Source organism: Elephantulus edwardii, unplaced genomic scaffold (genome assembly GCF_000299155.1).
Source record: "Elephantulus edwardii isolate Elephantulus edwardi_28Jun2011 unplaced genomic scaffold, EleEdw1.0 scaffold00113, whole genome shotgun sequence".
Classification (NCBI taxonomy): Eukaryota; Metazoa; Chordata; class Mammalia; order Macroscelidea; family Macroscelididae; genus Elephantulus; species Elephantulus edwardii.
In genome coordinates this window covers 9,299,487-9,321,540 of record NW_006399863.1, presented here as the reverse complement: position 1 = coordinate 9,321,540, position 22,054 = coordinate 9,299,487, and the positions used below count along the sequence as shown (strand labels likewise).

The following is a 22,054-nucleotide window of genomic DNA, read 5'->3' as shown; positions in this document are numbered from 1 at the left end:
CACAAAGGCTCAGCGGCCGGACGAGGGGAAGCGGCCCCGCCCGACTTCAGCCCGTCTTACCCCGCCGCTCCGCCGTCTGCAGCTCCGGCCGCCGACCGCCGAGCCCCGCCCCGTAGCCGCCACGGCTGCTGCTATTTGCTCCTTCGGGCGCGGCCGCTGCCGTCGCTTCAGCACCCGCCGCCCTCGTCGCCTCGACCCCTCCCGGTACCGCCGCAAAGCCACTCCCGCGGCCGCCAAGCGAGCCCGGCTCTTTTGCGACAGTTGCTGCGCGCGCACGCGCGGTAGTGACGGCGGCTGAGGCGCGCTTTACGGCGCGGACGTGAGTGCGTGACGCCTGTTCGTGCTCTCAGTTCGCACGTGGCGTTTGCTGAGGAAGTTTGGTTTTGCTGTGTCTGTTGTCGTCCGAATCGCCAGTATGAAGCGGCCGAGTGAGTGGAAGCAGACGACGGGGGTGGGCGGGCGCGGGTTAATCCCTGACTGGTGGTTACCGAGTCCCCCAGGGCGCCCTTCTGCTTGCCGGGGTGTGACTAGGCCTTTCTGGTCCTATTTTGAACCGAGAGTTGGAAGGCCTCACGTCGATGTTGCCAATCGGTGGGCTCATTGTGCAGTCCACTATTTAAGGGTGGAGAAGAGCGGAAATCTAGTAAGAAAATAGCACGTGAACTAAATTTTATGCGAGCCACGTGCGGGCCGGCCTGTGGGTGAGCCGAAAGCCGTTTTCCGAGCCCACTGTTAGTCCTACGTTGTGATTGGTGGTGTTTGGCTCAAGATAGCTGTTCTGTCTTCTCCGTATGTCGTGCTTGTCTGATTTGGGCAGGAGGCAGGCAACTGGGAGCCCCAGTCCATGTCTAGTGTCAAATCTGGAATTTGAGAGAATCATGAATGTTTTTATTATGGGGCCCAAATGATTTGTAGCACAAAAATACGTGAGACCATAGTTAAGATTACAAACGAAGCAAACAAGTCCTTGATGGCTAATTCTTTTGTGTTCTTTGTAGAGTTAAAGAAAGCGAGTAAACGCATGACCTGCCATAAGAGGTATAAAATCCAAAAAAAGGTGGGTGTTCTATTTGGGAGAACTAAGTTATGTATTGCTTAACACGTTGCCGCACACTTTTAAATTGACTACCGTGCTTAGAAACACTTTTTTTTTCCCGATATATTACCGTCATTTGTGGCAGCTAAGTAATTTCTGAGGGATCTCTCACTTTACGTGGAAGTCTGCCTGATTATTGAACCTCAGGAGGAGGGAGGACGCTATGAAAAAGTGCAACTAATTTGGTTTTTAACTTTACAGGTTGAATAATCTCTGAAGAGGGGTGGATGAAGCTTGGTGGTTTTTGGGGTGGTGTTTTTTATTTGGGTTTTTTTTTGTTGGTTTGTTTATTTTTTGTCTATACCTTGCAGTAACCCATCCCTTGTGTTCTAAGGATCCTTTTTGGCACAGTGGTTAGATCAAAAAAGTCCACTGTTTGAATCCACCAGCAGTTTTGCAGAAAGATGTAGTTGTCTGCTGTGACAGTCTCAGAAACCCTGTGGGGTAGTTCTACTTTCACAGATAGGTTTACTGTGAGTTGGAATTGACTCCAGGCGGAGGATGTAGTTTTGAACTTGTGTGTAAATTCTGCTAAAGCTCCATTTTTCTAGGCTACCAAACAGGTGACTTTAAGCTGTGGTTAATGTTTGCCCACATAAACTTTTGTTTTAATAAGGAGATCCTACTTTAAAAGGAAGTAATATTTTCATTACAACAGGTGCGAGAGCATCATCGGAAATTGAGGAAGCAAGCAAAAAAACAGGGTCGCAAGAAGCCTAGGAAAGATCCAGGTGTTCCAAACAGCGCTCCCTTTAAAGAAGCACTTCTCCGGGAAGCTGAGCTAAGAAAACAGCGAGTATGTTGTTTGTTGACGTTTTGAATAATTTTTTTTTTTTTAAATAAATCTATTCAATTGTAAGATAAAAACACTAAGTCAATTTGGCTTATTTTATGGATTGGATATAGCTTGAAGAACTAAGACAACAGCAGAAGCTTGACAGACAGAAGGAACTAGACAAGAGAAGAAACCTTGCAAGTGACCTTAGTGTTAAGCCATCTAATGAGGAACTTGTGAAGGAGAAGGTATGTTTGGCTCTCTTTGAGTCAGTCAGAAGTAAAAGCACACAGATTGGGTAGCTTCTGTGTCTTTTAAGGGTAGGGTAGGGAGGGGAGACTTGACTTCAGGTATAAGATAATCAGACGTGGGGCCTGTCGTCAGCCATGGAAAATGTAACAACGTGTTAATAACTTGTACTTACCATTTCTTACTCTTTCTTCTATTATTGAGGAATGTGAACAAAGCAAAACAAAGGATAAAGCCAAGTCGGGTAAACGGAATCCGAAGACCATATATTGTCAAGAGCTGAAAAAGGTATTTTGGTCTAGCTTAGTGCTTAAGCATGAGGTTTTGGGAGCTCTGGTGGCCTAATGGCAAGAAGATGCACTGTAATCCCAGAGGTACGCAGTTCTAATCCACCAGATGATCTGTTGGAGACGGAGGGGCAATCTCTTGTCAGATCCGATTTGACGGTACACACACAAAAATAGTAATATTTTAAGAAAATAATAGGCTTTTAAATTTCTTATGTGCATGTTGGGTAGTAACCAAGTGGATAAAATAAAGGTGGTGAGTCATGCAGGCAGAGATTGCTAAACTTCCTATGGATCAGCTGGCGGATTTGAACTGCCTGCAGTTGCTTACCAATAGGCCAAAAGATTGGCACGAGCCTTGTAAAGGTGGAAGTGGAATCAGTGGAACTATTAGAATTCCTCAGCTTGACCTGTTTCATATACAGCCTTTTTGTTAGGATTAAGGAAATGAAATAGGTTTATTTACTTTTTAAATATTTCCATCGGTTTATGGGGAGCAGTTGTTCCTCATAAGCATTGCCTTTGAAACTGATGTGTGGATAGAATGCCTTTAAGTTTGAATGAGGTACTTAATAGTAAGTAGTATGAAACTAAGCGACTGTACAGTGGCTCATTGAAGCCTCAGTCAAGGAAGTCAGTTAAGTCACAAGTGCTCTCCATGGAGTTGTTCCCTTGTACTCCCCTTCTACACTCTTAAATATCCGGACCCTGGTTATTTTTCTTAACATCTCTGGGACCTTTCAAATTATGTAATATACTATGGGAAGAGGGTAGATTCAGATTGTATTATTGAAATCTACATTGAGGAAAGGCTGAGAGTTTCTTGTGTGAGAAGTGATTACATAAAAATATTTTTCATACCATAGTGAACACATGAGGTCCAGCTTGGAGGTATCGTGTTGTAAAGTAGATTCTGCTAAAACCTTATCAAGCAGCTCCTGGAGCCAGGGGTGTGATATTGTTTTGATTGTTTCTCCCCTGACAGGTGATTGAAGCCTCAGATGTTATACTAGAAGTGTTAGATGCCAGAGATCCTCTTGGTAGCAGATGTCCACAGGTAGAAGAGGTTGTTGTCAACAGTGGACAGAAAAGGCTGGTACTCGTGTTAAATAAGTCAGGTGAGCAGAAGAGATGCCCTTTGTCGTGTAGGTGCCTTGGTGAATGAGGTATGAGGAAAACATCTGAACAGTCTGACTGTCACTGAAGACTGATAAGATCCAACTCTGACCTCAAAGCCAGTGCTGGGCAGTGGGTGTTGGAATTGTCTGCTTCTCTGCATAGGTCATTGGTTTTATACATTTCACAGAGAAGGTGATGACAGATGCTCCTCATAACATACTATGTTTTGGGAGTGTAATGAATCAAAACCTGTGGTCAAAATATTCTTGTGAAAACTTCTAATTGTGTATCTGGGATTATAGCAAAAATGGGAAAGCCCAGAATGCATTTGTTTTGCATACAATAGAAATGGAATTTTAAGAAGAATTTGCCATAAGGATAATAGGGCTGGAATCCAGAAGTTGATTCTTACCTGAAAGGCTTAGCAGTACAGAGGGTGATGGAGGAATTACCAACTCATACCAAACACACTTCCTTCAAGTTGATGTCAACTCATAGCAGTTCTATAGGATGGAGCCCCCCATGGTTTCTAAGGCTCTTAATAAATAAAGCAGCAGACTGCCTTATCTTTGTTCATAGGGGCAGCTAGTGGGTTCAAAGTGCCAGAACACAAAAATACTGATGTTTGTCTCTGTTAAGACAAAGTCAGCATGGCAGCATACCCCTCCCCCTTTTTCTGTTAAATCTTCTCGGGGGGAAAAGTGGGATGATTAACAGGTTTTGTAAGTACCTTTTTTTATAAAGACCAGATATGAGAATGTCATTTTCCTAATTCCTAGCAGATCTGGTACCAAAAGAGAATTTGGAGAGCTGGCTAAATTATTTGGAGAAAGAATTGCCAACAGTGGTGTTCAGATCCTCAACGAAGTTGAAGGACAAAGGAAAGCTAATCCAGGTACATTAACTTGGGTTGTGGCAGGTGTGGTTCTTTCAGGCTTTTACTGGTTGAAATATGATGAGTGAGCACATTTTGATCCTTTTTTTTTTTTTGGAAAAAAATGAGAAAATATAAGATCCAACTCTGATTTCATCCAGAAATAGTTGAAAACCAGTAGTACCATTCAGTGGTTAAGGGCCAAATTGTTAGAAGTATTAATTTGAAATTTGGACATTGAAGGTAAAGAAGAAAGCTGCCCCCTACAGAAGTGAAGTCTGCTTTGGTAAAGACGGCCTTATGAAGCTGCTTCGAGGATTTCAGGAGACATGTGGCAAAGCTATTTGCGTTGGTGTGATTGGTGAGTTTATTTTGCTTCACATTTTACCTCAGTGGCAATATTTTTAAAGTCTACCTTAACTCTGCCTCAGTTGCCAGATAGAAGGCTCAAATATGAACTACTTTATATCTTCATCAAGAACACAAGGATGCCATTGCTACCTGATAATCTTTTTCATTCTGACTGGTCATTGTACTATGTTCCTGAGACTTTGGATGCAGTCTAGTTCTGCCCTTAATTGCAAAAGCAAGAAATGAAGAATTTAATATTGAGCTTAATGTTGACGTGAAGACGCTCAGTCCAACTCTGATTTTGATCTAAACACCAACCATAAAATAAGATGGTAGAAATTGTATAGTTATTATTAACCTTTGTTTCATTTTCTCATTTAGGTTTCCCAAATGTGGGTAAAAGCAGCATCATTAATAGTTTAAAACAAGAACGGGCATGCAATGTTGGTATAGCCATGGGTCTTACAAGGTAAGGCAGGTTCCTTTTTATTGAATTTCTTACAAAGTATAAATCCCCTTTAAAACTGTTTGTGAAAGGAAGGTGTTTAGATCTGAGCTAGTCTTGGAACATTGAACTCAGCAGCTGGATATGAGAGATTTTGTGTGTGTGTGTGTGTGAGAGAGAGAGACAGTGAAATTCAGAGTCAGAAACACTTTGGCTCTGTTCTACTCAGCAAGATGGATTGACCCTTGACTTATAACAGTGAACTCAAGTGTATCATGTTGAGGATGGGACAGAGCAGGTACGGGGTCACTAAGGGTTGTAGTTGACAGTGATTCCTCACAACAGAAGTTTTTGAAGAGCTGGTTAAAGTATAAAAAAATAACAGTAGAGTATGTGAATCTATCTTGAGAAATGACGTTTACTGGGTGAAAGAGCAGTATTTAGGGCAGAGAAAGAAGTATTGATACATAAGCATGGCATCTTGTCCTTTAGAAAGGGGGAGGAAATGTGGGTTTCCAACCAACATGAAGCAAATGATGAGAAAACTGGATCTGACTGACTGTGCTGAGTTTGTTCAATCCAACCCTGAGCTTCATGTTCTCCTTTCTGGCGTATAGATGAACCTGTGCCCCCTTTGAATATTAGCTCTCTCCTAGGAATATGCAGATTGTCCCCTTGGACAAACAGATCACAATCATAGACAGTCCTACTGTTATCGTGTCTCCACTTAACTCTGCTACTGCACTTGCTGTAAGAAGTCCAGCAAGTATTGAAGTAATAAAACCAGTGGAAGCTGCCAGTGCCATCCTGTCTCAGGCTGACAAACGACAGGTAAGGGGACCTTTTTCCTCATGATCCTTGCTGCCATTTTTTTTCATCATAATATTTTCTGGAAAATACTCAGGTTGGGAGGGGAGAACATTTTGATGTTGGCTTTAATTTTTCTGTAGACAGCAAAAATGTAAGGTGGTTACAGTTTGGTTTTGATGGTCCATAGTTTTCTTGTAACCATCACTATGATACTAAATGCAAGAAAGGATTTCTCTACCCGTGGAGACAGTAGGATTTGTTGCTACAGATTTATCTTAGAGTCTGTCATATAGCTTTGTGGTTCTTTGTGACTTGTCTCACTTAGCAAGTAAAATGAGATTCATCCATGTTGTAGCTACATTTTTATTTTCACAGTTCTTTGGAGGGGGGTGCGCATGCACCCGTTTGTGGACATTTGAGTTGTTCTCTACTTTAGTTCTAAAAACCTTGTTGTGAATGCATACATACTTTTTGTATGGACATCTTAATTGCTGGCCCACATTACCAACCCAGAGTCTGTACCATTAATGTATATCACCATCATTGTATCAGTTCCATGTAGATCTTGGCCAGCACTATTTGCTACTAACACTGTCATAGCTGGCTCTGGCTCTCAGCTCTCAGCCATTTTAGTATATTGAGCTCCATAGAGACACCACTGAGTGACTCTGCCTCACAGATGAGAAATAACGATGGGCAAAGGAAATCCTATGAAGCCAAGAGGCAAAATATAAACATTTGTCATACAGATCTGCTTAGAGGAGCCACAAGAACCACCCAGATGTTTCCATCAGTTTCTCAGAATTTTCTAAGTTCTCAGGTGGAACCATGCCTGCAAAAGAGAAAGGTAAATTAAAGACATGGAAAAGGCAGACAAGGCCCATTATGGTAGACATGAAAACTTAAATCCCTTCTAAGGGCAAAAAAAAGTTCAAGGATCCCAGTGCACCCAAGATGCTGCTTTCAGCTTTTTTGTTTTTCTCTGAGTAACACCCCAAAATCAAAGCTGAGCTCTCTGACCTTTCCTTTGGTGCTGTTGCGAAGAAGCTGGGAGAGAGATAGAAGGATATTGATGTGTACAGGGCTACAGGCAAGTCTGATGGCAGCCAAAAAGGGATTTGTCATGACCAAGTAGAGGAGGAATAGTTTGTTGTGCTGTGTTTTTATCCTTGTCTATAAAGCATTTTATCTCACTGTACACAACTTAACTGCTTTTAAAGAAAAGAAAAATTTGACACGTAAGGCTATGTAAGATTTGTTTTTAAACTATACGATCTTTATTTGCATAGTTAACACATTACCAAATTTGTCTTTAGATAACTCTGTCTTGGTGGTATTTTCAGTAACCACTAACCTTGCCTGGTACAGTAAGGGGGCTGAAAATTGGCATGGAAATTTAAAGCAGAAATTTTGAGGTTGATGATGATTATTATTTGGAAGATTTCATTGAGGTTTGGGTGTGAGTTTTCAGAGCACATTAGTTTTCTCCTTCAATAATTTGTACACGTTTTCTTTGACTTTAGTTGAAACTTCTCAATGTATAGTACAAATTAGTTATACCTGGGATGGTAGTTGTTTTTTCATCTTTAGTTGTATTTTTCTTTTTTTTTTATCTGATCAAGTCTCGTTTATTCAGGCTTTTTCACAGGGCTTTCAGATTGGTATTTTTCTAATGGCCCACAATATTTAACTTTTTATGCTTTTACATCTTTGGAGAGAAGTCAAGTACCTTCGCTTATTTTATTTAGTTGTGATAGTGTTCTTATAAATGCCTGTTAGCAGACACAATTTTCAAATATTTTCTCCCAGTTTGGTAGGTGGTTGGTCAATTTGATGGCATCAAATGTCCAAAGGATTTTCAGTTTACCGTTTTCCTTTGGTCTTTGTCAGTATCACTAACCAAAGTGAGCTTTTGTGTTTTCTTTTTTAAAATTTTTTTAATTTTTATTTTATTATTTGTGTGTACCATCAAATCAGATCTGAATGGTGCAGGAGGAGATTGTCCCTCCTTCCCTGGCAGAGCATCTGGTGGATTCGAACCGTGCGCCCTCTGGGATTGTAGTGCAGCTTCTTGCCACTAGGCCACCAGAACTCCCCTTGTGCTTGTTTTCTTAAGAGTTTAGGGAGCTCTGGTGGCCTAGTCTAGTGGTGAGAAGCTGCACTGCAGTCCCAGAGGTACATGGTTTGAATGCACCAGATGCTCTGCTGGAGGAGGGGCAATCTCCTGTACCAGTCAGATCCAATTTGATGGTACACACAAAAAATAATAAAACGTAAAAAAAAAAGTATTGTTTTAGTTCCTAATATTTAGGTTTAGGATTCATACTGCTTTTTTGTGGTAAAGATAGAAAAAAATTATTCCAACTTCATTCTTTTGTGGAGATACAGGTATCACAGAACCTTTTGTTAGAAAGTGTACTTACGTATCTTTGCACCCCTGACAAAAACCAGTTGACTCAAAGTGTAAAGATATGCTTGTTAGATTGATTCCATTGCTCTGTTTCTTTGGAACTTAACTATGTCTAGGAGGAGATAAAACCTTTTTGTCTTTAAAAGTCTGTTTCACAGTCCAGTCTGCACTATAGCAGGTGAATGAGAGTTCATGGTCTTTCTCTCCCCCTCTTTAAAGGTAGTATTGAAATTTACTGTCCCAGACTATAAGAATCCTCTGGACTTTTTTACCTCACTTGCTCGGAGAAGAGGACTACACCAAAAAGGTGGAAGCCCAAATGTAGAAGGTGCTGCCAAGTTGCTGTGGTCTCAGTGGACAGGGTGAGGCCTCTTTCTACTTGACTTTTTGATCTTCACACAGGAAGAAAACTTGCCTTTTGACAGGTTCTGTTTTTTTTCAATACTAGTGCTACCTTAGGCTACTATTGCCAGCCTCCAACATCCTGGACTTGTTCTTCTCATTTTAATGAATGTACAGTAGCAAATATGAAGTTGGGCTTGAATATGGAAGAACTGGGAAAGAACAATGCACATAGCATACAAGGTAAGATGGACTCCACTGCCTCTTGCCAGCTGCCAGGGCAGGAAAAGTTCATCTCTTACTTGGTTGTTTCTTTCCTAGCCATTAAGGGGCCTCGCTTAGCCAATAGCATCCTTTTTCAATCTTCGGGTTTCACAAATGGAATCATAGAAGAAAAAGATTTACCTCAGGACTTGCCAAAACCAAGAGAGGGGAAGCAGGAGGAAGAGGAGGGCATGGACAGTGATCCAGAGAGTCTTGATGGCGAAGACACTGATGTAAGTGTATTCCATAAAGTATTTAAGAGACACAACAAATGGAAAGGGGCTCTAAGTGGAGATCCGTATTTTGTAATAGACTAGAAGCCCTCCTTTAAAATGCAAGACTACGATCTTTCATTTTATGAAGATCATCATATGTGTCATCAAAGACTGAACTTTTTCCAGATAAATAAATAACTTAATTGATGTTCCTCTGTGCTTTACAGGAAGAGAGCTCAGATAGAGCTCCTGTAGAGGAGACATGGGAAGCCATGCCTGAGGAGTGTCGAGCTGGTGAGTCTGGGTTAGGTGGGGTTTTCTAAGCAGCATTGCACAGAATGGCTTACATTCAAAACAAACCCTTTCATCCAATCCAGGTGAACAACAGCCAGTCAGTCAAGTAGCAGGATCTTTTGCACTGGATAAAATGACTGAAGAGGATGATGCTTATGACTTCAGTACAGACTATGTATGATAAAACCTTGTTTTCTGTGAGGTCTTTTGAGCATTCTGCTAACCTGTTACATAACATGTTTGTTAAAGTAAGTCATAATTCTGTAAATATGTATTATAATTCATTAAAGAGTCAGTTTGGAGATACCAGTTGTTTAATACAATGACTCATGTAATATGTCAAATGGATGGAAGGAAGCAGAAGCATCTTGGGGAAAAATACTCAGTTTTACTTTATTTAGAAATAGATTCAGAAGTTAACAGTGTAAACCAAAGAACTGTTTTTAACTATCTGTACTAGATGTACAGTCCATTCATCTTGTTTCTATAACATCGTAGTAAGAAAACACTTAGTAGTAAGGCAGATGGAGACAAGACCATAAATACATGCAGCCTGGCTTGCATGGGGCAGTTCGTCATCTTGGTCAGCTGCAACATTTCCTTCCTTCTCCAGATTTAGAAGAAGTGAATACTTCTCAAACATATTACCTTCTCCCAGGATATCCTCAGAAGTGTTTCAGTTTTAAAATGTTTTAATTTGTATTTGTGATCTCCACGTGTCTTCGTATTAGGCTGAATTTGCCTGTTGGATCTGGAATATACCATTTTTCCCAGACATCAATATATGAGGCAGTTCTCCCCCATGGTTTAAAGTGCCCATTCCAGTGGAGTAACTTAGCAGCCTTTATAAACTGAGGTGAATATCGTTTTCCAGCACTGGACCCTAACATGGAGAGAAGACTGCAGTCATTCTATATAAGGCAGTGGTGAAAGAGTGCAGAAATAATGGTTTGATCCCATCCCCAGAATTAGGTGTTTTATTAGGTAGTTACAAAACCTCTGCTTCTACTTACCAAGGTGGCGAACATTCCACATAGGGTCAATCGTAGAGTGCTGCTGATAAAACACTATCAACAGTGGAGGGGTTGTGATGCTGCCAGCCAGGGTTCTGCTATAGAGTCCCTCCCTTGGTGGTAGGATAGACAAGATGCTGTTAGAAAGCTCTGAGAATGGAAAGCTTTCACACAAGCCATTTAGTACTTACTCTACATTGAGTTTCATCCATTTCTCCAGCTGGTTGGTTATATTTTGTCGCTTCCATTCTGTCAGGTTTGCAACAAAAACTCCAGGATTAAATGAGCAGGTACTGGCTTTCATAGAAAGTTTGCGTATCCTTTCCTTTTTATAGTCCAGGTATCCAATGTAATTGTACTAAAAGAATAAATGAGCTACACTGTATTTACAGTTCCACACTGAATTGATAGCTAGTGAAGGGAAAAGTTGTTAATGCTGCCTGTGACATCTCATTAACAGGCTTCTAAAAGCTTTTCTGGCAGTTAAACACATCAGCAGCTCTGCAGAAGATGGGCAACCTTCTCGAGTACAATTTAAAGCCTTGGAAGCCTGTTAGGAGTTGGTTCTGACTTAATGAATCTAAAGCAAACCAGGATTTCAAATTTGACAGAAAAGAAACCTAGATTTCATCATCCTGAGGCAAATGTTCAAGGAATGTTGCATTAAGCCATAAACAGATTGGGACTTCGAGATGAAATTGAAGAACATAAAAGAAGAATGCTCAATTTCTTGAAGTTTCTCACCTCTTCTGCCTCAACTGTACTGTACTGTGGAGTGTCTGTGTAAGGAATCTAATAGTAAATTACCTGGTTTCCTGCTCCACGGATGATGACTTTGGTAGAGGTTGAGTCACAGTCTTCTGAGAATGCAGCTGCATGTCCTGGCTTCAGTAGTGTATTGTAAAGGGCAAGGATATCACCTGAAATAGACAGGGCACGGCTCCAGTTGCCTAGGCATTCATTACCTGTTCTTCCCACTTGTGACCTTACACAGGATACCATGATGGTGGCATACTTTGGTACCTTGAACAATTACATCATCATCCATATATATGGCCTTCTTCACATTGGGGACCAGAATTGGCAAGTAGAACCTTGCAAAAATTAACTGTAAACAAGGGGGGAAAGTCATAGATCAGGCTAGGATCGATCAGTGGCTGTGCTTTACAGATATTTCCACAGTGTTCTCAGAACTCATGCAGGAGAAGGTGTCCAGGGGTCTCCTAAACCAAATCCCTTCCAGCTTGGTACTATGGAAACTACTGACATTGTCCACAGTTTCTCAGATCTTCTGTTCCTTTACTAGTAAATTACCCCACATATAAATAAGAATGCATAGAACTCACTGGTTTTATAGAATCGCCCTGGTCAGGATCTTCCTTTACTTTCCCTTCCAAAAGTTTAGTATCAAAATTCACAATTTTATACCTGATATTTTTGAGTGAACCACTTTTGAGCCAAGACCTAATGAAGAAAAACAAAAGTGCACTTTTAAATAACCATACCTCCAAATCAGAGCTTTGTGCCTTCAATGATGGCACCTGTATTTAAGAGGCCCTAGGGTCCAAAGAATCTAGCCCTGTGCACACAAATAAGGTTTCCTCATTTGAAATGACTGTTTTCACTAAAGTCCTTCTTGAAATCAGATTCTCCAGTATTCCTTTGTGCTCACATCAACCTTAAAGCACTTTACAACATTTAACAGTGCTATTAAAAAATCCACTATGAGTCATTCTTGTCCTGAGAATACTTGGGTAAACAATGAGCCTTGATTATGAACAAAGCTGGAAACTAAAAATTCATTTTATAATGATAACCACCAATTATTACTCTATGTAAATCTAAGGGATTGCCCATAGGCAAGCCAATGTTCCCTAAAGAATTACTGCACCCTTTTCCTAGGTCCACTTTAAATCAGCAGTTTGCAGGACATAATTATTTATGTATTAGATTGGTCTTTGAGGTTTTTAGACTAAAGGAAAAAATTTATAATACCATTCATAAACTAAAAATACTATCCTCCCTAAACAAGAACCAACCATAGAGAAAAGCACAAGAGAAACAGAAATTTTTGAGTCTTTCAAGCTATGTCTTTGAATAGTTAAACCTTACTCCAAAGCATTTGCAAAATACCGATAAAAATGTTGATCATTTTTATTTATTCTTTTACTGAGTACTTATCTGCTAGTACCTCACTTGGATCTCTTGTGGCAGGGTGTATGACTAGGTTTTGAACCAGTATCTCATTTACTTCACAAGAAAATGCTCCAAATTGAGCATCTTCACTCTGTATTTTTAAATCAATAAATGGGCTCCAAGAGGCTAAGTTACTTTGCCATAAATCACTTGGTCCATGGACCAGGATTTACTTCAGGATCTGTAATTACAACTTACCCACATGACCTTCCTACTCCTAAGTCCATTCTAGACCATATACCTTGAATGAAAAGCACTCAAAAAGCATATCCTATGAAACAGGAACATGCACCAAGATGTACATCAACACACTACTTCATAGCGTCTTTAGTACCAAAAAAAAAGACTGGAGTTAAAAGTCCATGTCCAAAGTGACAGCTGCTTTTCTGAACTAAGCTCCTCTTGTTTCTACTGTCCTCTCTAGGGGCATGCTTATGGTACAATCACATGGAAGAGATCTCATGTACAGTTAATCTCAACTATAAAAAACCCAATTCCCAGATAGCCACATGGAAGAGATCTCATGTACAGTTAATCTCAACTATAAAAAACCCAATTCCCAGATAGCCACCTGAACTGCTCTAAAGTGTCTTCTAGAAGCAGAATCATCAGGCAAACCAAGCTCACCGGAGATGGTCCACGGTGTCATTGAGTGTAACAATGTAAAAGATCACATTGGAGCGAGTGTTTTGCTGAACACTGTTCATGGCTGCGATGGCTCCCCCAAGCCTGTCTTCAGTTGCAGCGATGACCACAGGAATCTCCTCAGGTCTCCCATCTCCTGCATGTCGGGGAGCATTTGGGATAAAGTCTATGGGTTGAAGCCCCAAAATTCCTGAATCTGAAAACACAAAAAGGAAGGCAAAGAAACAACAGATAAGCTTTATCTACAGAACCGAAGGCCCAAAAAATATTTAAAATACGATGCCAAAAAAACCTCACAGCACCCCAAAACAAACCACCACACACCAAAAAGCAAAACACAATATGGTGATGGCAATCTGATCTATGACCAGTGGGAGTGTAACAGAGAACCTTTCTGGAATGTGCTCTGGTCACACAACAGTCACTACTAAAAAGACTTTTCCTGTGGAAACCACTAAAACTGTTATCAAAATGATAATGAAGAATTTCTATAATTGTGACATGCTTAAGGCATAATTTGTAGGAAAATGGCATTTTTGCAGTGGATATGGAGCCGAGCAAACTAAAGCTGTGAACAATCTCAATCTCTTTGCCATCCATCCTGATGCTACCACTTGGTCCAGTGGTGAGAATCTTTGTCTTCTTGACATTGAGCCTTAGTCCACACTGAAGGCTGCAGTCCTTGAACCTCTGCAGCAAGTGCATGAGGTCCTCCTCAGTTTCAGCAAGCAGGGTTGTGTCATCTGCATAACACAAGATTGTTAATAGATCTTCCACCAATCCTGATGCCACAATTCTCCTTGTAGAGCCCAGTCTCCCAGATAATCTGCTCTGCATACAGGTTGAAAAGGTATGGAGACAGGACACATCCCTGGCATACACCCTTCCCAATTTTGCACCATGCAGTGTTACCCTGCTCTGTTCTGACAACTGCCTCTTGGTCCAAGTATAGGTTTCACATTAGCACGATTAAATGTTCTGGGATTCCCATTCTTCTCAAAGTCAGCCACAGTTTGTTATGATCCACAGTCAAATGCCCTTGCATAATCAATGAAACACAGATAGACATTCTTTTGGTATTCCCTGCTTTCAGGTAAGATCCATCTAACATCAGTTACAATATCCATAGTACCACGACCCCTTCTAAACCCAGCCTGGACTCTGGCAATTCTCTGCTAATGTGCTGTTCCAGTTGTTTTTGGATAATCTTCAGTAGAATCTTGCTCTTGGCACCAGCAATAAGGAAATAAACTTATTACGATGAGAAAGTCTGCTGCTAGGGACCTCTCTAAAGTACTCAAGAGCAACGGTGTCTCTCTGGAGACTACGGTGCGCCTGATACAGGCCATGGTCTTTGTAATCACTTGTTATGCATCAGAGAGTTGGACAATGACTAGGGAGGACAGAGGAGAATTGATGCCTTTGAGCTGTGGTGCTGAAGGAGAGTATTGAATGTACCATGGACTGCCAAGCAAACAAACAGATTCATCCTGGAGAGGATTAAACCAAGCAACTCCTTGGAGGCAAGGATTCTGGGGCTTCGTCTGACATACTTTAGGCATGTTGCAAGGAGGGACAGGTCCTTGGAGAGGGACGGTGCAAAAGGGGAAGACCCTCTATGAGATGGACTGATTCAGTGACTGGGGTAATCGGGATGGGTGTGTAAGAGGCAGTGCAATTGGCACAGGACAGAGCAGGGTTTAGGGCCGTTGTATACAGGGTCGCTATGAGTTACAAACGACTCGACGGCACATAACAACAAACAACATAGGTAGCATAATCTCCATTTTAGAGAAAGGACTACTAGAAAGTACTGAAAATAGTAATAATTGTTTCCTGGTGATGAAATCATTCAGAGAAACTCTGTCTCACATACTTTGGGCATGTGGCCAGGAAGGATCCAATCCTTGAAAATGGCGTCATGCTTAGAAGGGTAGAGGAACAGCACAGTAGAGGAAGACCTCAGATGAGATGAACTGATAAAAGTCACTGGGGAAAGGGAGTAGGTATGTCAGAGTAAAACTGGCTCAGGATAGGGCAGGCTTCAGAGCTGTTGAACATCACAGGTGACTCGAGGGCACCTAACAGTATTTTACTGAATACATTGTAGGTACCAACTGTGAGAAAAAGCAGAACTGGGGAGAATTTCCTCAAGGAACTTAAAGGCTATTTTTACAAATTTCCCACCAGGAACATGTATGACTTTATAGACAAATGTACATAAGGGAGCTCTGGTGGCCTAATGGTAAGGAGCTAAGCTGCCAGTCACATTGACCAGCTGCTCTGTGGGAGAAAGATGGACAATCTCCCAGCAATTTACTGTCTGATAAACTGCTGGAGGGTCAGCTATGGGTCAGTTTTTGATGGTACATAACTAAGTAAGCAATGGACATAGATTATTAATAAAACATGCTGTCAGAGTATGCAAACAAGTGATCCATGGTCTTTCCAATCACTTGTTATGCATCAGAGAGTTGGACAATGACCAAAGAGGACAGAAGGAGAATTGATGCCTTTGAGCTGTGGTGCTGGAGAAGAGTATTGAGAGTATCATGGACTGCTAGGAAAACAAACGGATTCATCCTAGAAAGAGTTAAACCGGGTGGGTCTTTGGAAGTAAGGATTCTGAGGCTCCCTCTAACATACTTTGGACATGTTGTAAGAAGAGACTGGTCCTTGGAAAAGGACATCATGCTGGGGAGGGTGGGGGGACAGCGCGGGAGGGGAAGACCCTCTATGAGGTGGATCGATTCGGTGACTGGGGTTATCGGGATGGGAGTGTCAAGAGACAGTGCGATTGGCACAAGACAGAGCAGAGTTTAGGGCTGTGGTACATAGGGTCGCTAAGAGTCACAAGCAACTTGACTGCACATAACAACAAAACAACATCAGAGTATCAGTCTCCTCCAGTGTGATTTACTGCCTCTGGAAAGCTGGAGCGTCAGCTCCACTGCAATAGAACACAACATCAGAGTACTTGGTGAAAACCAGAGGAAAAATAATACGAGGTGTTTCTTGCTCTGCCTAACTATGGTAGGTGGTAATCCAGAAATTATTTTTACAAACTCCCTGCATCCTCAGACATTCCAATACCAAGGCAAAACAGAATGAATAAATTTTTTTTAAAAACCCAGTGATTATTAAACAAGTTCTTTGATGAGTTGACACATTTATAGTTTTATTAGAGTCCTGCTGATGTGGGTCAAGAGATGAAAGGGACTAACATGCAAAAGCTAACAGTCTAGTGAGTAAATAAGTATCAAACATGGTTGGCCCTATAAAAACCCAGTGAGGCGGGCAGCTTGTGAGGAGCCAGTAGCCCAGATGGGGTCTCAGCAGATTCTGAGTTAGGAAGGATTCTCTAGTCAACTACACAACAGGGAAAAGGAAAGTCGGGGTGCTTTGAGAGGACAGAGTCCTCTTCATGTCTCTCAAAGTCGTTTAACAGCTTCTGGAAGGTTGAGAAAATTTCCTTTTCCATTCAGAGACTTAATTTACATGTTAGACATGGAGAGCTCTTGGCCCCTAACAGATGCCAAGACATTAATAAGAGTTCCCATACCTGAAACCTCATTCCTTAGCAAACTGCTCAGTCCAAGGAAGTTATGATGCAAAACCAGTAAGAAGAGAGCAATGGCCAGGACCAGGATGATGATGTTCACTGAAACAAGAAAAGCGTGGATACATCTCTGCAGCTTGTGATGCAGTACAAAACAACATAACTTGTAAAAAGAGGGTACCTTTACGAAATGACATCTTTCTTTTCTGTCTGGCATAAACATTAGTTACCAACTCTGCAAAACAAAATCAAACCCCTAAGGTTAGAATACATGAGAATGGTTATTAGAATTCATACTCCTTTTTATTCAGGTAGAAAACAAAGATCCTGATTTATTTTCTGCCAGAAATGCACCTTGAATTATGTTTCTAAGAAGTGAATAATGTTCTTGCTTTCGAATCAAGCACAACTCAGCAACCCTATGAACAAAAGGTCTGAAGCCTTTCTATAACCATCATCATTTATCCAAGTTCATAAAATTTCCAGAGGCATGTTGTTTAGGTCCAGCATTCAAAAGAACGGAATATGGGATCTGAATTCACAACTTTTCTTTATGATAGCAAAATACTTACAGATAACTTGGGAGATTCTATACAGCCTTGATCCTTGGCACAGCCTTGGTTCTTGGTGGCCTAGAGGCAAGGATTTGCACTGCAAACCCGAAAGCACATGGTTCAAATCCACCAACTGCTCAGCAAGAGGAAGATGGGAGATCTCCCGTCATTTACTGCTTCCGAAAATCTGCTGCATGGTCAGCTATGGGTTGGTTCTAACTCGACAGCATATTAACTATAGATAGCTTTAAGCCTGTATAAGAATCAGCATATCATTCATTACATGCCACTAAGGAAATTCTTAACAACTGGAAAAGCTTTCCAGGTGTATAAGCACTTCAGAAGTCCCTAGATGATGCAGTATGCATCTAGATGACATTAGACTACTAACTGAAAGGTTAACAGTTCAAAGCCACCAGTGGGTACCATGGAAGAAAGCTGGAACAATTTACTTCTGTAAGATGACTTTTATGTCATACAGTTCTATCCTGAGACGTGTGCTCATCAGTTGGAATCAACAGCAACAGATTGTTTTCTGGTTTAGGAGTTTGTGGTAGTAATCACTACAGTTTCCACCCATAGTCAGTTTGTCATACCATAGTGGCTTGTATTCTGTTAGGATGCTACAAGCTATACAGCCAGTATTTCAAATACCCGCAGGGTCCTCCAAATGGTTTGGTTTGTTGTTTATTGTCCAGATTGAAGTTTTCAGAGGCAGAAAATCACATGGGAGGGGGCTGCCCATCCTCCCTCAGGGCAGCTGGTGGATTAGAACAGCATGCCTTTGCATTGCAGAGCAGTTCCTCACCACTGAGCCAGCAGAGCAGCTCAGGGTCACCCACAGAGGACAGATATCTGCAGACAAAAGGCCTGACACTCTATTCCCCAAAATTAAAGAACCTTTTGAAAAGCAGAACACTGTAGATTCAGTGCTGGAAGAAGAGTCCATTCAGCTGGAAGACCTTATCAAAGCAGCATCAACCTTAATGATGGAAGGATCTTTATTTGTTAATGGGGCACACCCAAAATGAGAAGGCTATTCATTAGTAACCAAAACATAGAATGCACAAAGGATGAATCAAAGAAAACTGAATGTCATTAAAAATGAAGACTGATACTCTCATCACTAATAGACTCACTGCAGTCAAGTTGATTCTATTCAATGTAAACGTATGGACAGAGTAAACTTCCATGGCTGTGGCCTGTGGCTTCCAAGGCTGTACTCTTTACAGAAGTAAATCGCCCCAGCTTTCTTGCATGGAACAGGCAGTGAGATGGAACTACCAATCTTTGAGTTAGCAGCTGAGTGTCACTAGAAAGAACACTTAGTGAATTGAATTGAAATGCTATTGGCATCCACTATACTAGGAACAACAAACTGAAGACCAGTGTTGCATTCATTACTATGAAAAACAGTTCCAAGACCAATTCTGAAGCACAATGCTGTCAATGATACCCATTTACCAACAAAAATCCACCAAACTCCCTGTCATTGAATGGATTCTGACTCCTGGCAACACTCCATTCGATGTTAGAAGCTATAAATCGGGTGTGTGCGCATGTGTGATTTAAGTTTACAAAGCAATGTGATTTTCCATTCAACTATTTATATATTTTGTTTTATGATATTAATTACAATTTCCATATTGTAATTACTCTTCCCACTTCCTCCTTGTGATTGTTTCCTTTAATCCTATCTTATCCTTTCCTGCATTCTGAGTTTAAACATGAGCAAAAGCTGCCATTTGGATCTTGTATGGTCGATTGTTCTAAAGGTACCTCTCCACTGTTACTGTTCACCTTATAGGCCTGTCTGGCTGACAAGTAGAAGTACAAGAGTGAGTTTCTTTCTAGGCTCAAAGGGTGATTAGGGGTCATACTATCAAGGGTTCTATCAGTTACTATCAGGCCAAGCCACCTGGTCATTTTTATGATTCTGAGTTTTGTTCCATTTATTTGTCCCAATCTAAGACCCTCCTACTACAGTAACCTTCTTCTTTAGTGTGATCAGGAGTGGTGGCTGGACATCACCTATTTACCCTGGTCTTAAGAGTCTTAGAAGTTGGAGCAGTCCATCAGTCCTTTAGACTGTTTATATACATTTTGCTCTCTTCCTCTTTGTTCTGAACAGGGGAAAGAAAGCCAGTAGTTGCATCTTAGATGGCTCAGCAAAAGCTTTTAAATCCCTACTCACTACTCAGTAACAGAGTAAGATGTAGAACACTGATTTTATGAACTGTGTTACCACATTACCTTGATGTGTCCAGGGACTATGGCCCCAAGACCCTAAGCTCAGTACCCTGAGGATGCCTGGTTATGATTAGAAATGTACGTACCATTGGTACCATTGCCCCATCATCCGTGTAAATACATGGTGCTGTTGTTATGTGCCATTATCAGAACCTGACCCTCAATGGGTTTTCAGAGGCTGTAAATTGCATGGGAGGCGATCCCACTGAGCAGTTTCCGTGGGCTCAAACCACCTGCCTTTGAGTTGGCTGTACAACTTCTTACCACAAATTCCAGTGTAAGAAAAAACACAATACAATGATGACAACACAGTTCAGAAGACTAAACAGTGGTGAACATTATCAACGTCTTTCTCTCCTATATGATGTAAACAAAACATGGAAGCCAGTAGAACTGTCTCTAATAGAACGTGATAGGCTACTCACTTTTCTATCTTGATAGTTCAAGTATCATCAAGTTTCCATAGCATTTATACTCTATGAAATGCACTTGAAAGTAAACAACATAGAGGGACATGTCTACTACATGATGGTTAGAATGTTAAATACACTTAGCTATAGAAACATGATGGCACTATTATAGAAATATAGATTTCTATTTATAGATATAGAACCAGAAAAATGTGTATGAAGATCCAAGTGGGGAATGGGGTAGCAGAAAGGATGGGCAGGGGGGAAATCACTGGGTCGCACAATTAGATGGGTGGAAGGGGGGTGGATAACAGAAATGGGAAAGATCCGGTGGCGATCTGGAAGACAGAGCAATGGTGGGCATAATTAAATGACGATTCAGTTTATAAAATATAATGAAAAGGAATGATTATATGAAACTGTGAATGAAGAATAGTGTGAAACGATGTATACAAACTTTGTAAGCAAACCAATATAAAGTAAACTTTTTTTTTCATTTTTAAAAAAATTTTATTATTTTTGTGTGTGTACCGTCAAATCAGATCTGACTGGTCCAGGAGGAGATTGTCCCTCCTTCTCCAGCAGAGCATCTGGTGGATTCCAATCATGTGCCTCTGGGATTGCAGTGCAGCTTCTTGCTACTAGGCCACCAGAGCTCCCGAAAAATTTCTTTTTTAAGAAGAAAATACAATGTGATGTATTCACTGCTATGTTAAATAATAATAACAATAATTTGTATATTAAAAAAACCCAACCCATGATGGCAGCCAGCAACAGGAGGCCAGTATAAACTCTTGTAGCAGTTTCCTGTCCTACCCTCAGATTGGCTCCCCCCGAGTTTAGAGAAAGAATAAGCATCTTAGCATGCATCTCCCTTACTGAAAGGTTGAAATGCAATGAACATAATCCATTTACCTCTTCATCTGGCTAGTCCTATGTAGCGTTCAGCAATTGAGCAAGCATCCAGGTGCTTCCACATTGGGCTGTACGTCCTCTAAGCTCCCCCATCTCCCGGGCATCCTTGTGAGCTGCCATGGAATCAATTCTGACCAGCGCAGAGCAGAATGTTCCATGGGGTTTTCAAGACTGTATAGCCTTCTCAGCCTGTCCTCTTAAGAGCCAACACCTCTCTGCTAGTGGCCACTCCCTTCCTGGGGTCAATGAAACCTGCACTGTTGTGTATTTCTGGGGTGATGATGCTTCTCTCTTGAAACATTTTGGGATCTGGGAAGGCAAAGACCTGGTCTTAGTCTCCTGATCCACTCACTACCTGGTACAGAGAGGATGACCTGAATGTTTTTGCAGGAGTGTTTTTCCTAAATGTTTCTGCACGAATATTAATGACTGCAATTAGAGAAAAGTGGGAGCCGCCGCCACCACCACCACCTAGCCCTGGGTGTGCCTAGCCCTGGCAGGCAACACAGGAGAAACCAGAAAATCTGCAGGGACCCACAGGTCTGTTTCCCTGCAGTAAATTCATTCTCCCCAAAACGCTGAACTGCACCTCACATACAGTAATCTAAGCTTTTGAGATGCACAGCAGTTTCCAAAGAGAGGCAGAGCAAACTCTTTGCTGGTCTCTAAAAATCTTGTTTGGTCTGTGAAGGGCAAATAGAGGCTAGGAAGGAGTTCGAGGCATCCCCGCTCTCAAGCGGGAATTCTTCGGTCAGGTGTGAGAGGCGGCCAAGCGAGGGGATCCCCCTCTGCAGGATGTGGCCTGCGGTGATAACCACTAAATGCTAAGGATACATGCTCAGGATTGATCGCGAGGTTTGAAAACCACGCTTCGGGCTCGGGGAGACCCCCAAGTGAGGGCTCCAGCAAGTTGTTCTCCCTACGCGGGCCACCCTTACCTGCCGTCGGAGGAGGCGCCGCCGCCGCCGCTGCTGCTGCCGA

The 22,054-nt window shown here is 41.6% G+C and overlaps 3 protein-coding genes across 3 annotated transcripts in view; 1 reads left to right on the top strand and 2 right to left on the bottom strand.

Annotated features, from left to right (window-relative positions):
* The window catches only part of PBRM1 (polybromo 1), a 116,884-nt gene extending 116,733 nt beyond the window's left edge, over nt 1–151 (bottom strand). Inside the window, exon 1 of the mRNA XM_006892245.1 lies at nt 61–151. The gene's annotated coding sequence lies outside the window, so the exon portion shown is untranslated. The remainder of the gene's footprint in view (nt 1–60) is intronic.
* Nucleotides 152–415: 264 nt separating this feature from the next.
* On the top strand, nt 416–9,712 carry GNL3 (guanine nucleotide binding protein-like 3 (nucleolar)). The gene is given in 15 exon segments (XM_006903777.1): nt 416–428; nt 999–1,057; nt 1,755–1,892; nt 2,003–2,119; nt 2,325–2,408; nt 3,393–3,525; nt 4,309–4,421; nt 4,614–4,761; nt 5,133–5,220; nt 5,853–6,027; nt 8,636–8,778; nt 8,865–9,001; nt 9,080–9,255; nt 9,465–9,535; nt 9,634–9,712. Coding segments are annotated over 15 exon segments (1,674 nt in total).
* A 511-nt stretch (nt 9,713–10,223) lies between these two features.
* On the bottom strand, nt 10,224–17,172 carry GLT8D1 (glycosyltransferase 8 domain containing 1). The gene is made up of 9 exons (XM_006892293.1): nt 17,126–17,172; nt 16,948–17,046; nt 13,368–13,581; nt 11,891–12,008; nt 11,568–11,652; nt 11,352–11,464; nt 10,736–10,902; nt 10,545–10,657; nt 10,224–10,414 (listed from the first exon to the last, which is right to left on the bottom strand). The coding sequence occupies exons 1-9, from the start codon at nt 17,139–17,141 to the stop codon at nt 10,224–10,226; spliced, it is 1,116 nt and encodes a 371-aa protein (XP_006892355.1). The 5' UTR covers nt 17,142–17,172.
* Between the last annotated feature and the right edge of the window lie 4,882 nt (nt 17,173–22,054).